The following is a 15,229-nucleotide window of genomic DNA, read 5'->3' as shown; positions in this document are numbered from 1 at the left end:
CACGAGCGCATAAGGATCGAAGATGATCTAAGTAGAACACTTTAAGTGGATCCATATCAATAGATTTTTAGCAAGCAAAGATGCAAGCAAATAGAAGGCACATGGTAACACAATCAAACAATAGATTTGGCGAGAAAAAGGCGAACGGAAAAAGAGGGCAAATAAAACGGCAAGGGTGAAGTAGGGGAGAGGAAAACGAGAGGCAAATGGCAAATAATGTAAATGCGAGTGAGATGAGTTTGTGATGGGTACTTGGTATGTCTTGACTTGAGCGAAGACCTCCCCGGCAACGGCGCCAGAAATCCTTCTTGCTACGTCTTGAGCTTGCATTGGTTTTCCTTGAAAAGGAAAGGCTGATGCAACAATAGTAGCGTAAGTATTTCTCTCAGTTTTTGAGAACCAAGGTATCAATCCAGTAGGAGGCTCCTCAAAAGTCCCACGCACCTACACAAACAAACAAGAACTCGCAACCAACGCAATAAAGGGGTTGTCAATCCCTTCACGGCCACTTGCAAAGTGAGATCTGATAGAGATAATATGATAAGATAAATATATTTTTGGTATTTTTATGATATAGCTTGGAAAAGTAAAGATGCAAATAAAAGTAGATGGCAAACTTATATAATAAAAGATAGACCCGGGGGCCATAGGTTTCACTAGTGGCTTCTCTCAAGATAGCATAAGTATTACGGTGGGTGAACAAATTATTGCTGAGCAATTGATAGAAAAGCGAATAATTATGAGATTATCTAGGCATGATCATGTATATAGGCATCACGTCCGTGACAAGTAGACCGACTCCTGCCTGGATCTACTACTATTACTCCACACATCGACCGCTATCCAGCATGCATCTAGAGTATTAAGTTCATAAAGAACAGAGTAACGCATTAAGAAAGATGACATGATGTAGAGGGATAAACTCATGCAATATGATATAAACCCCATCTTTTTATCCTCGATGGCAACAATACAATACGTGCCTTGCTGCCCCTGCTGTCACTGGGAAAGGACACCGCAAGATTGAACTCAAAGCTAAGCACTTCTCCCATTGCAAGAAAGACCAATCTAGTAGGCCAAACCAAACTGATAATTCGAAGAGACTTGCAAAGATAACTCAATCACACATAAAAGAATTCAGAGGAGATTCAAATATTTCTCATAGATAAACTTGATCATAAACTCACAATTCATCGGATCTCGACAAACACACCACAAAAAGAGTTACATCGAATAGATCTCCAAGAAGATCGAGGAGAACTTTGTATTGAGATTCAAAGAGAGAGAAGAAGCCATCTAGCTAATAACTATGGACCCGAAGGTCTGTGGTAAACTACTCACAACTCATCAGAGAGGCTATGGTGTTGATGTAGAAGCCCTCCGTGGTCGATTCCCCCTCCGGCGGAACGTCGGCGAAGGCTCCAAGATGGGATCTCGCGGATACAGAAGGTTACGGCGGTGGAAATAGTTTTTTGTGGGCGCTTCTGATGTTTTCGGAGTATATGGGTATATATAGGAGGAAGAAGTAGGTCGGTGGACGCCCGAGGGGCCCACGAGATAGGGGCGCGCCCTCCACCCTCGTGGCTGCCTCGATTGCTTCTTGACTTGCACTCCAAGTCCTATGGATCACGTTCGTTCCAAAAAGATCGCTCCCGAAGGTTTCATTCCGGTTGGACTCCGTTTGATATTCTTTTTCTTCGAAATACTGAAATAGGTAAAAAAAAAGCAATACGGGCTGGGCCTCCGGTTAGTAGGTTAGTCCCAAAAATGATATAAAAGTGTAAAGTAAAGCCCATAAACATCCAAAACAAGTAATATAATAGCATGGAACAATAAAAAATTATAGATACATTGGAGATGTATCAAGATGTGTTTTGCAAATGTCATGCTTGTCCAATCCCTTAAATATCATTTGCTTTCCGTTCGTCAATTAGCTTCGGTTGGTTAATGATACACTATTTGGACTAACGGTTGTAAAAGTCTTTAAGAGAGATACTCTCGAAGTGACCTTTGTTGGAGAGTTGGATGACAACCTTTACACGGTTGATTTCTTAAAAGAGAGCACATTACATGCAACTTGTCTAATGACCAAGGCCGACAAGGGGTGATCTTTGGTTCGACTTTGAAGCATTTGTTTACGTTTTTCCCGTTGAATGTTGTAGCCAAAACAAGCACTCAACATATACCGAATTGTTGGAGGAGAATGCGGTGGATATGACATGCAAGCCGAGTGCCATTTATTGGGTACTTGGCTTATAGCAGGTAGCACTATGGCGAAGATGTTCGCAGTTGCCGTGATGCATGGTCATGTTGTAGGAAACTTCACTGAGTGTTGATTGTAAGCCAAGTATCTTTTTTATGACCATCCATCGTACTTACAAATAAGACGAGTATTTTATGTCTTTTTTAGGCCCACGCGACTTTCTTAGAAATAAGCCGAGTGCCGCTATTTTAGGTGTGTCACTTGTTTCAAATTCGGCTTACTTGGATGTACATAGTGAACCCCGGCCGTGTTTTAGCACGCACTCGAGTTGATATATATTCGTTACCCTGGGTGAGGAATAGTTATTCCTCACCCCCTCTATATTTTGACATCAATGCACCGTATTTTTACGTTTGGTAAATTTTGTCTTACTTCATACATAAAAAAGAGAAAGTAAGAAATGATGTACTTGCTATAAAAAATATTTTATGTTACGTAAAATTACGAATATAAAACATAGTGTAAAATGTACATAAAATGTGATTTTTCTGGTCTTCTAACCTTTTTTATGCCAAATTTTACGCAGTGAATCAATATGACTGTAACTATTTGTATTTGAAACATAATTTATTATAAAATGATTGTAAGATTATCTCGGGTGAAGAATAACTATTCTGCACCCTGGGTGATGAATAGTATTACTCTCTCTATATATATATATATATAGATGGGGCACCTAGGTGCCTGGGCACCTTGTTAGTCTTGGAAACTGTGATACATTTAATTTGTTTTCTAATTATTTTTCATGCAAGACTTTCCATGCTCATGTTTTATTTTTGGGTCTAATTATTAGGCATGCAACACGTGCCATACAATAACATATATTAATGTTGATTTTGTTCGAATTGCTACAGGTATATTTTGTTTTCTAACTATTTAATACGGGTATCTAATACCTACCAACGAAATTATATATATATGCATGTACGTTTGTATTCAGTAATTTATTTTTTGAACTATTACATTTTTTCCTAATTATCTAAAGTGGGTATCATACTTACTAACGAAAGGTTGTACGTACGTGGGTATGTATATACATAATAATTTATTTGTTGACTAACTGCATTTTATTTTTGTTTCCTAACTATCCAATACGGTTATACAATACCTACTGACGTAAATATTGCAACACCCGGTCGACATATATAAGGCTATATGAAAAAGGGTAGGAAAATATTGTACATAGCCGGTCAATGTATATACCCGGTTATGTGAAAAAATGTAGGAAAATATTATACATCAAATAAGAGAAAAATTCACTGTAGGTCCTTAAACTTGTGCCGAGGGGTCACTCTAGTCCCCGTAGTTCAAAATACCCGAAATACAATCCTTAAACTTGTCCTAGGGGTTCACATACGGTCCATTATACTGTTTGGTCTACGTATTCGCTGATTTGGCAGCGGTCAACTCGTGCCACGTGGGTGCTGACTGCCACCTCGTCTCCAGCCGCTTGAATACGCAGGAAAGCAGGGGTTCTTTTGCAAATTACGCACATAAAACAGCTGCCCCCTCCCACCTGGTCGGACCGCTCCGTCCCCGCCGCCGCCTCCCTCCGCCGCCCTCGCCGCCGCCTCCATTGCGATCTGCGAGTTGCGACGGGAGGACTGGGATAATCCACATCACTCCTCCTCCTGTTCTGCGCCGTTTCTCCGTCGAAAACACCACAACAAAGCAAAACTCCCAATGGCCGAACAGGCGGCGACGCCCGCCGGGATCGACCCGCGCAGCGGATTCTGCGCGGCCACGCGGACCTTCCACAACGTCTGCTCCAGCTCAGCGGGCGCGCTGCCGCCGGAATCACTCCCGGTCACGGCCGCGGCCGCGGCCTACGCCTTCTCGCTCCTCGCCTCCCCGATCGCCCTGCGCTCGTCGACGCCGCCACAGGCATTGTCGTCTCCTACCCGTCCTTCATCGCCTCCGCCCCGGGGACGTCGCCTTGGTCGTCGCGCCCTCGCGCCTCGAGGTCCCCGTGCTCCACGTCGCGCTCATGTCCATCGGCACCGTCGTGTCCCCCGCCAACCCGGCCTCAACCCCCGAGGAGTACGCGCACCAGGTCGCCCTCTCCAGGCCCGTCGTCGCGTTCGCCGCCCCCGAGGTCGCCGCCAAGCTGCCCGGCCACGTCAGGTGCGTCGTCTTCGGGTCCGATGCGCAGGAGAGTCTGTCCTCTGCAGGCGCGAAGGCGGCTCCTCCGCCGGCCGTCACGCTGCTCCCACTCCCCCTGTTCAACGTCTTCGGGTTCATGATGGTCTTGCGCTCCGTATCCATGGGGGACACGGCCGTGCTCATGGAGCGCTTCGACAGTTCGACTTCGGTGCCGCGCTGCGCGTGATCCTGCGGTACCGCGTCACGCTGCTGCCCGCGGCGCCGCCCGTCCTGGTGGCCATGATCAAGTCCAAGGAGGCACGCCACGGCGACCTCTCCTCGCTCCTCGTCATCGCCGTCGGTGGCGCGCCCCTTGGCCGGGACGTCGCTGAGCGCTTCGCCGCTGTCTTCACGAACGTTCAGGTTGTTCAGGTTAAGCATGAGACTCCATGCAGGCTGCAGAATACTACTGAATCTTCCATGCAGGCCGGGCAGGAGGAGGAGGGGTGAGGGGTGGGCGCTGCGGCCGGCGACGGCCAGCTAGGAGGACGGCCATTCGGGCGCAGCCGGTCCTCATGTCTAGGACGGCCATTATGCATCTCTCTACTCTAAATTTTCAGCCTGCTGTAGTTATTGATTTTCAGCCTATGCTTCTACTGTATTTGCTTGTTGAAATTTCAGCATTTTTGGATTGGCTTCTCTATCCCTCACCCCTCCACGGGAACAAACATGGATCAGAAACTACATACTCGGCACAAATCAGTTCATGGCGTCAAAGTAAAGGAAATCAACAAAGTGCTCCAGGAAATGCCTATCTCATATGGCTGTTCACACAAAAACACTACAGCTACGAACTCCAAGAGTTAGTGTTCTAACAAGAACAGAGGATAAACATAATTATTTTTTACGGAACAGTGAGGAACAAACATGGATCAGAGACTACACACTCGGCACAAATCATTTCATAACGTCAAACTTGAGAAGATCAACATATTTGAAAGACCAATCTCACCATTAAAGTAGTTAATCAAGCCAAACTTCAGACAATCAACAAAGTCCATGATCAATTTCACCACTAAATTAGTGCAGCACGCAAAACTTAGGAGATCAACAAGGTTTCACCACCAAATTCACCACCAAATCGGTTCACCATATGCCAAACTTGAGGAAATCAACATAGTTTCATGACCAATTTCACCACCAAAGTAAGTTTCATCATACGCCAAACTTGAGGAAATTAACAGAGTTCCCAACCAACTTCACCACCAGACCACGATCCAAGACGATCAACGAAGCAAAACGAAGAAAGAAAGACACCAAACATCACCAAATCAACAAGGCGTCTCTCATACTCTCGCACTGGCCATCTTCCATGAGCACTACCACTAAGGACTACTTGACTCGCCTCTCTACTCGACCTTCACGTGGAAGACGCTCTTGCGCTCCTCCTCCTCCACCTTGAGCAGGGTCACCCAGAGGATGCCATTCTTCATCTCGGCCTTGATCTTGTTTATCTTGTACACGTCAGCAGGCATCTCCATGCGGCGGTTGTACCTCGGCACCGCGGAGTCGTCGTCGCCGTCCCAGGGCTGCTTCTCGCCCTCGCCCTTGATCATCAGGATGTTCCTTGGTGGCGAGGGAAGCGGAGCACTCGGAGCCCATGGTCACGTAGTGCGCCAGCCGCATCTCCTCCACCTCAGGCACCGTCACGTCCACGGTCTTGCAGTGCCATCCAGCAAAATGTTATTGTTTCAGAGAAATGGATCAAATCCCATTTTTCGTTGAGATCACAAGAACAGTGAACAGAATTCGAGCCTTACATCCCACCCGTAGTGCGCGCACAGGATCTGCAGAGCCTTGTCGCAGCAGCCTCTGATGTCGTCGGAGCTGTCGTTGAACCACTGCGTTCAAAATGCCAGTTGTTATTACTATGCTGCATGTGTTCATCATCAGGCTTGAATCATTTTGTATCTGAAGATGGAGACGCTCGCTCACCTTTCCGTATCTTGCAAGCCTGATGTTAGGCATGGGTGGATGTCAGCAACGGCAGATTCAGCTGGGGCTGCAAATAAATCCGTCAAAAAGACGTCAGTTTCAGTGAACAATTACAATCCAGGTGGTTTATGCCTGCAAATTTGGCTGAATACCTCCCATGCATCCAGCAAAAGTAGCAAAATTACCTGGGAGTGAGCTGGTCTGACTGATCAACAATGGCCGCGTAGCTGAAAGATCAATCAGTCACATGCATGGTAAGATGAGGAGAATGCAGATACAGCAGGAACATCCATTTGGTTCATGTTCGAAAAGTAATAACGAAAGCACTAACTAGTTTATGCAAGAAGAAGCGTGGAGCCACTGACGCGACAAGTGCGTCCTCGACCGTCAGCCCCGGCGTTGTCGTCCTCCTTCGCCACCCACCGTCCGAGCCGCGACGCTCCAGCAATGGAGGAGAGTCCGGTCTCCATCAGAGACAGCAGACGGGCCATGCTGGTCGGCGCGCTGTGCGGGTCGAGCACGTCTGCAGAATCAACATCAAGGACGGCAAAAGCTGATCAGAACGATTTGACTTCAGAACGAATGCAAAGAAACGGCGCACCACAGGTGGGGAAGCAAAGCATACCCTGCGAGAAGAAGCTGGGGATGACGAGGTCGCGGCCGCTGTAGTCGTCGTCGTCGTAGCGGCCGACCTCCTTGACCTGGGTGTTGTACGGGCGGCGGTCGGCGGGAGAATGGAGCGCGCAGAAGGCCACAGGAGCACCGGACTTGAGGAGGCTGGCTGGCGCGGCACCCTTACAAGCGACGGCGGAAGCCATGGTCTCTCTCTCTCCGCAGATGGCAGCAGGCGGCGACAGGAACGGACTAGGTTGGCGGCGGGGACGGACTAGGTTGGGGCGGTCCGACCAGGTGGGGAGCGGGCAGCTGTTTTATGTGCATAATTTGCAAAAGACCCCCTGCTTTCCTGCATATTCAAGCGGCTGGAGACGAGGTGGCAGTCAGCACCAGCGTGGAACGACTTGACCGCTGCCAAATCAGCGAATACGTAGACCAAACAGTATAATGGACCGTATGTGAACCCCTATGACAAGTTTAGGGATGGTATTTCAGGTATTTTCAACTACGGGGACTAAAGTAACCGCTGGTGCAAGTTTAAGGACCTACAGTGAATTTTTCTCCATCAAATAGTATACTTCAAGTGAAAATATCCAAGGTGTCTGCACACTTGTATACCCAGTTGTGCGAAAAAAGCTTGGAAAATATTGTACATAACCAGTCGACTTGACGTGTGTACCTAAAGTAAAATATGGCCATGTATATGCCTGACTACGTGACGTATAAGTATCTGATATATACCCAAGATATTTTGAGTACAAAAACATACCTAAGATATTTTGGGTTATGTATGTATATACCTAGTAATTTATTCAAGTTATTAGATACTCGGTGAACAATAAAGGAGCGCACATAAAAAAATATGACCTCCATTATACAAAAAAAAATACCCAGCTACGTGACGTATGAGACATGCATGGGCTTAATTTGGGTGGTTATTAAGTGTCCATATCAAGCACTAATTCTTTTCTAATAAAAATCTAATGCATTTATGAATTAGTGCTAATACTAATTACACGTGCACACATCTTAGTGTGATCCAACGGTTTCTAGGCAAGGTGCCCAGGCACCTAGGTGCCTGGGCACCTAGGCCCAAACATGGCAAGCCATTTTTATTAGTGCATGACGTGCAATCAATGAAATAGTAGTTTCCCATTTTTCATTTGCATGCACTAGTACGCTCAACGGTCAATGATTACTTTCCAAAATATATTATACTGATTTCCTAGCAATAATCCTTTTCCAAATATTATGTTGACGTATTATACCTAATAAAAATATACACGTACGCAGGCTATTATATCTAATGAAAATATACACATACCATAAATATTACTTAATAAAAAATATACATATACCCGTGCTATTATATGTACTAAGAATATACACATACCCGAAATATCATGAGTATGTACTTAAATTTGGTATCTATATATCTAAATGGTGTACATACTCCAAAGCATTGACACATGCCTCATGCCTGAGGTATCAAATATCTGCTAACGAGACACAATGTATGTACCCAGAAATTTCATGAGTATGCAGATACCTCAAATAAATTTGTGAGTATGTGAACTTTTTTAGTAAAAAAGATATTCTCGGGTATGTTTATACCCAAAATATTTTTGGGTATATGCGATATTTATTAATATGTACCTACAACTAGCTTATCCACGTACAATAAACTTAAAATGATGTACACATTTACTTTTTGGGTATTTTATATTTTTGGATGCGTGAAACATGAGAATACCCAATATATTTCTAGATACCTTTGTTTTTAATAAGATTATACATGCACGTACTAGGAAATACAACCTCAGACACAAGAAAAGGCCGCATAATTGAAGATATATATGATGTACTAGGAAATATGATTTTATTAGTTTGGCATATACGTGGAGTGTCCATACGACTATTTCCATGTACGAGTCATGTAGTTAATGCACATCCAAAATTAGGGAGATATTTATTTCCTTATTGTCGTGGACCAATCAGATTAATACCTCATTAAAAAGGCAAGTAATCACGAATTTAAAGTGCTAATTGATGGCAGCACAGCAGATTCTTTCCAAATATAAGATAATGTAAACATGCATTCTTACTATATTAGCACGTATCCTAAAGCAATCTAACGGCGGGTACATATATATATTGTTTGGTTTTCATGTAGTGCCACCGATTGGCCGGGTGTCCGTCCTCGATAAAGCTAGCATGAGTGTCCGTCGTTTTAGAGTTAATAGCACGAAAGTACCACACTTCGACACGTCATAACGGATTGATATCACTAGTCATTTTTTTGCAAGTCAGTACCATCTTTGAGTCTAATCATTGTAAAACGGTCTAAGCCACGTATAAACGTGTATTGACGGTATATCTGACCGCTGGGACCCGTGTGTCGGGGGCTGACGTGGCATGCTCTTTTACAAAAAAACCCTTACTTTTTATTTAATCACGCATATATCCTCCGAATGTTAAAAAAAGGCCTCGCCACAAAAAAACATGTTTTTTTTTAGAGAAATAAACCGCACGCACGCGTGCCGCCGGGGTGCGATCCCGCGCCGCGCCATTCGACGTCGAAGCTCACTGCCGCTGCGCTACTCCTCCATTTGCGTCAACAAGCACGCGTATCTGTGCCATTCGGTTTTTTTACAAAGTAGAAAATGACCGCCGGAAATCGATACCGCGCTTGCTTGCACATCCTATGCGTCAACTAGTACGCGTATACGTCTTTAAACTCCGGGACGTCCGGTTTTTATACGATACTAACAAAAATATTATACGACATTAAAAAAAGTTTGTCGCCTCATATAATTGAAAATATGTTCATTGCATAATATATTAACTAGCAAGATGCCCGTGCTACGCTACAGAGGGAGTCATAAAAGGTCGGGCGAACAATGTTTACTCAATAAGTGGAGCCTACTGAACAATAAAAGATGCACCAAGATATCAAAGTGATGCCATATTGTTGCTAAGTAGATATCGAGCAAAATCAAACATATGGTATCCGGCCGATGAACCCTGTCGTCCAAGCCAAATATTTTCTTCTTAATTTTCACCTTGCAGAAGACTTGTTGTTCTCCCTACGTAGCTTTCTCATTGCTCTCGACAGAGAACATGCGGAAGATGAAAAATATGTCCACATACATTTGGCAATTGCGACGACGCCAACCAGCTTTTATTTAACACATGCTTCTGTAGTATATTTAGACAAAGGAAAAAAAAAAATAGACATCACTTGCATACATTTTGTATGGGGCAATGAAACAAAATGCTAGTAAAAGATGCTCTGGAATCATATGTATATAGAAGGGGTGAGTGCGCATATACGTACGTACAAAACTATTAGTACTGGATTAATTGTAACTTTCTTACATCTGGATGTAGCTTGAAAGATTGGATGTGGAGCTACCAAGCAAAGAAAGGCGCTGATGACAAAGAGACTTGCTGTAGGCAGCCTCCGATTTTTTTTTCAATCAGAGAGAGTAATAAAGACAGCTACTAAAAACAATTCAAACACACGTATGAATATTTTTACAAAAATAGTAATCGTGAATGCTAAAGCAAGTGTCTAAGTTGTCTTTCTGAAAGTCCTCTCCACTGGGAGCAGACATGCTTCTCCACATACACACAATCTGAAGTCAATGCAAGCAATGGACATAGAGAAACATAACATATAACTAACACAGAAGTAACACTTTTCTCATAAAGGAAGGAATGCAGAATTAACAAAACAAACGCTGCAACCACAACATTTTTCAGTGACAATTTACTCGCTGCATCTATCAAGGATGAAAATGATACAATAGGCATATGGTACAACTACAGTCCGGCACACAGAGGTAAATGCTAATTATTTTCTCTCTTGGGCATAAGCCAACAATAATGAACGACAATAGTGCTGCTGTACTTGGGTGCTCGCGATGAAATTACATCTATTGGCAGCAAGGACACAAATAAATAGAACTTGCCGGAGTGCATTACTTGTATTAGGAATTTAAACAGAGATCATCCACCTAAATACTGAAAGTAAAGTGGCAGCTCTGAACTATTGGAAACGCTAGTTTACAGAATTTTGAAGCTCACCTTGCAGATAAAAAGAATAACCTGACTATATAATTACTCATGCATGAGCTTTTACATGGTCAAGCATGTCAAGCATACAAGCTTCCTCTAAAGGTATTTACAGATTTGTACTTCGATTATCCAGAACTTTAATTATGTGCATGAAACTTATCTCCGTGCAACAATGAGCTGCTCGTATGTGTTGGAGAACAGAACAACAACAACCAACAATTATAGAAGAGAACCTAATGATCTATTTACTATTGTGATCCAAATTCTGAGCATAGGCAAGAAAAAATATAGAAGTATAAGCAGAGATCCATGCTGTTGTTCGACATATAGCTATAGATGAGTATCCGCTCATCGCATTCACTGAAGTAAGCAAGGAGGCGGACACCATTGTCATGCCAGAGCCTAGCCATCACCTCCATTTCTCTTGCGAAATCACTGTTGCATTTCCTTGTCAGCAGACTGCCTAAGCCTCTTCAACCATCGTTCTCCCTGTCTCCCATCAGCTAATTGGCCCTAGTGATTACAAGTTATTAAGCTACTGTATTGATTAGTCTATATCTCTGAAAAGAGCTGATTAAACTACTGCAGACCCGAAGTTGATCAAATAAGCAATATTGGGGATGAAATATATGTGCATACACACCAGCACTGACATTGGGCACGGTGCGCCAATGGAGGCCAGTACAGCTCCACGGCTCCACGTCCTTGCAACGACAGCCTGGACATCCCGCCGGGTGGCCGGGAGCGCAGGCCAGGACGACGCGGCCATCTTTCTTGGTGGGATAATTTGGGATATCACTAAGGAAGAAACCTATTAGATTTAGAAAAAAAGTGTATATGACCCCATAAGTATTACATTTTGGCCACATAGCCCCCTGAGGCCCTGATCTCTAAAACCGGGATCTTAATCCCCTCTACTTTCTAAAACCAGACAAATCAACCCCGATGCTCTGGTAGGTGGTTTTGCTCATGTGGTGCTGAGGTGAGATGGGAAAGCACAAATGTGATAGCCATTCCGTCGAACACTTTAGGTGCCCCATTAGCGTGCTTCCAGTGTACATGTCGACCGCATCTACTCCAAGAAATGCCACAGGATGAACCTGGTGAGCACCGACGCACGACTAACTCTACAGACTACAACCCATACACATGCCTCCACAAAGCCTACCTCAATGGAACACTGTTGACACAGACCCGACCTTGCTGACGCTGTTGTCGAGTACTCTCCGACAATACGCAGCGACGTACAAGCTACAGCCGATTGCTTCCGGCTGCTTCGACGGAGACATGCACGTACAAGCAGGCAAGCACCCTGGTGGATGGATTCTCGTGTCTAGCTAGCTAGCGTAGACCAAGTCGTCGGAACACAATACGCAGACTCGCCGAGTTGGCCAAGAGGCTCGTGTCGAGCCTTTGCACTTTATTGATTTGATCTGTTCTGATTACACGGGGTACAGCAGTATATATATTAGCTAAGCTAGTCCTACTAGTCCTAGTCCTAGTCCAAATACAAATCCTACCTGGTGACTGTACCAAGTCCGTATCGGACTGGTCACACTACGTGGTTGATTCCAACAATCACCCTCCCAACCACGATGTCCTCACTTCACAGCTTGGACGCCGATCCTTCCCCGCATCTCCGTGAACTTCTGTCGTCCCAAAGATTTGGTCAGGATATCTGCAAGCTGAACGTCGGTGCAAATGTAGTTGACTTCAATCTTGCCTTCTTCCACGCAATCCCGTATGTAATGATACCTTATATCGATGTGCTTACTTCTATCAACTTCATGTGCTCGTGGTGCAGCACGTGGGATGCTTTGCTGCATGCTGGAAACACCTCCAGCCGACAGGCTCTTGCATGGGCTGGTCGGTGCTGTGCCACGTGAGCCACGAGCTGGTGTGGCCTGCTCTGGCCCTCCTGATCGAACAACGCCACCAGGGCGAGCGCTGCGCGCGCTGCTGCCGGGCGTGCCGTACGTGCCCTCGGACACGTCGGCTGCTGCAGCTTCTGGCGCGTGCCTCCTCGCGTCCTTTTTTTCTGCTGCGCCGCTCGCACTACTCGTCGCGGCACTCGACGTCTTCGGTTGATCATCAATGTCTGCATGCTCATAATCATCGTAAACAACGTTGAAAATTTCATCGGAAGATGGGTATACCGGCTCGGTGGAGTTCCAATTCCATGACCGCGCTTCTTCAAAGACCACATTACGCGTCACAACCACCTTATTGGTCGAGGGGTTGCACGCACGGTATGCCTTTGTTCCCTTTTCATAGCCAACCAACACCATTGGAGTACTCCGATCCGCCAATTGCTAGTATGCCCAGTCACTGTCTTCACATGCGCCACGCACCCGAAAGTGCGAAGATGATCAACCGTGGACTTGTGTCCGTACCATGCTTCGTACGGCGTCATCCCAACCACACTCTTGGTTGGAGCCCGGTTCAGCAGATAAACGGCCGTATTGACCGCCTCACCCCAAAACTTGCCCGGCATGCCTTTACTCTTCAACATGCTTCGTGCCATCGCCACCACGGTCTGATTCCTCCGTTCCACAACACCGTTTTGCTGTGGTGAATATGGCACCGTAAGATACCTCTTGATCCCTTGAGCTTCGCAAAATTCCGTGAATGCACGAGACTTGAACTCACCCTCCCCCCCCCCCCCCCCCGATCGGTACGGAGGGCCTTCAGCTTGGCTTCAGATTCTACTTCAGCCGCCATCTTTATTATCCTGAAGGCTTGCAAAGCTTGGTCCTTTGTCTTCAACAACACGATCCACATGAATCTGCTGAAGTCGTCGACAACAAGCAAGAAGTATCTGTTTCCGGCAGGGGTGGCCGGTGTAATCGGTTCGCACAAGTCTCCGTGGACCAACTCAAGAGCTTTACTCGCTCTAAAGTTTCCCTCTCTTGGGAACGGGGCTCGCCTTTGTTTCCCAATGAGACAACCGTCGCACACTTGGTCGACATGATTGATGCACGGTAGACCACGTACCATCTCCTTTTGTCCAAGTTGCCGAAGAGCCTGGAAATTTAGATGACCGTAGCGCGCGTGCCACTTCCATGCCGAGTCATCCATGCTCGACATGAGACATACCGGATCCACACGATCCAAGTTGAGGACATAGAGCCTGTTTGGTGACCTCTGCACCTTCATAATTAGCATCCTCTGACGATCATACCCCCATAGATAGCCACCTTCGAGCACAATCTTGCAACCACGCTCCTCGAGCTGACCAAGACTTATGATGTTGCTCTTTAGCTTGGGAATATAGTACACATCCGTGAGTACCTTGTGACCGCCGTTCTTCAACTCAAACAGGACAGTACCTCGCCCTGCGATGTCAACGGTCCGTCCGTCGCCGAACCGAACCGTGCCTCCCACCGAAACACTCAGCTCAGAAAACTGGTCCTTGTCGCCGGTCATGTGGTTGCTAGCGCCCGTGTCGAGGTACCACACGTGCCTCGACGTGTTCATCCTCTTCTTATCGTGAAGATAAACTGCCTCCTCTATGAGCGTGACAACCTCTGTAGCCGGCGCCTTTGGAGCTGGACTGTCCTTGTCCATTAGCTCGCATACTTCGACCATCAACATCATGTCTCCATCATCGCCTCCTTTGGCCAGGAGAGCTTTCTCCTTCGGTGGTTTCTTGCACTCCGACTTGAAGTGCCCCATGATGCCACAGTTGTGACACTTGATCTTGCGCTTGTCAAACTTCTTCTTCGGAGCGCCGTCGCCGGCGTTCTTCTTACTTTGTTCTTTTGGCGCACGATCTTGGCGAGTGCTGCTGCTAGAGCCCTCGCCTCCTCTCCTTGAGTCCAGCGCCAGCCACTGAGCCCGTGTGAGCATGACATTCTCATCGTTCCTCCCATCCCCGAGACTGTACCGCATACGCTCGCCGTGAGCCTTGTAGCGTCCGACAAGACCGTCGATGGAGAGAGTCTCGAGATCGACGCACTGCTCGATCCCCGTGACAATTTGCAGGTACCGGGGAGGGGCTGCGCGCAAGAACCGCCGGACAACCGAGGTCTCCGTGAGGTTTTCACCAAGCACGCGGATCCGATTGACGAGAGTAGCCACCCGTGAAGCGAACGCATCAACGGACTCATTGTCGCCCATGACCAAAGTCTCATAGTTCCTTAGGAGAGTTTGGAGATTGGCTTGCTTGACGCGGGTGTGTCCCTCGAACATGAG

General features: G+C 46.1%; 1 protein-coding gene and 1 pseudogene across 1 annotated transcript; one reads left to right on the top strand and one right to left on the bottom strand.

Annotated features, from left to right (window-relative positions):
* The first annotated feature begins 3,946 nt into the window (after positions 1-3,946).
* LOC109760070 (4-coumarate--CoA ligase-like 5) lies at positions 3,947-4,855 on the top strand (annotated as a pseudogene).
* Positions 4,856-5,754: 899 nt separating this feature from the next.
* Positions 5,755-7,158, bottom strand: LOC109760069 (26.2 kDa heat shock protein, mitochondrial-like). The gene is made up of 7 exons (XM_073502230.1): positions 6,966-7,158; positions 6,726-6,863; positions 6,526-6,567; positions 6,341-6,407; positions 6,166-6,232; positions 6,014-6,064; positions 5,755-5,952 (listed from the first exon to the last, which is right to left on the bottom strand). Exons 1-7 carry the CDS (start codon positions 7,156-7,158, stop codon positions 5,755-5,757), a joined length of 756 nt encoding a protein of 251 aa, XP_073358331.1.
* Positions 7,159-15,229: the final 8,071 nt, after the last annotated feature.

Source organism: Aegilops tauschii, chromosome 6 (genome assembly GCF_002575655.3).
Source record: "Aegilops tauschii subsp. strangulata cultivar AL8/78 chromosome 6, Aet v6.0, whole genome shotgun sequence".
Classification (NCBI taxonomy): domain Eukaryota; kingdom Viridiplantae; phylum Streptophyta; class Magnoliopsida; order Poales; family Poaceae; genus Aegilops; species Aegilops tauschii.
This window is presented reverse-complemented; position numbering and strand designations above follow the sequence as displayed.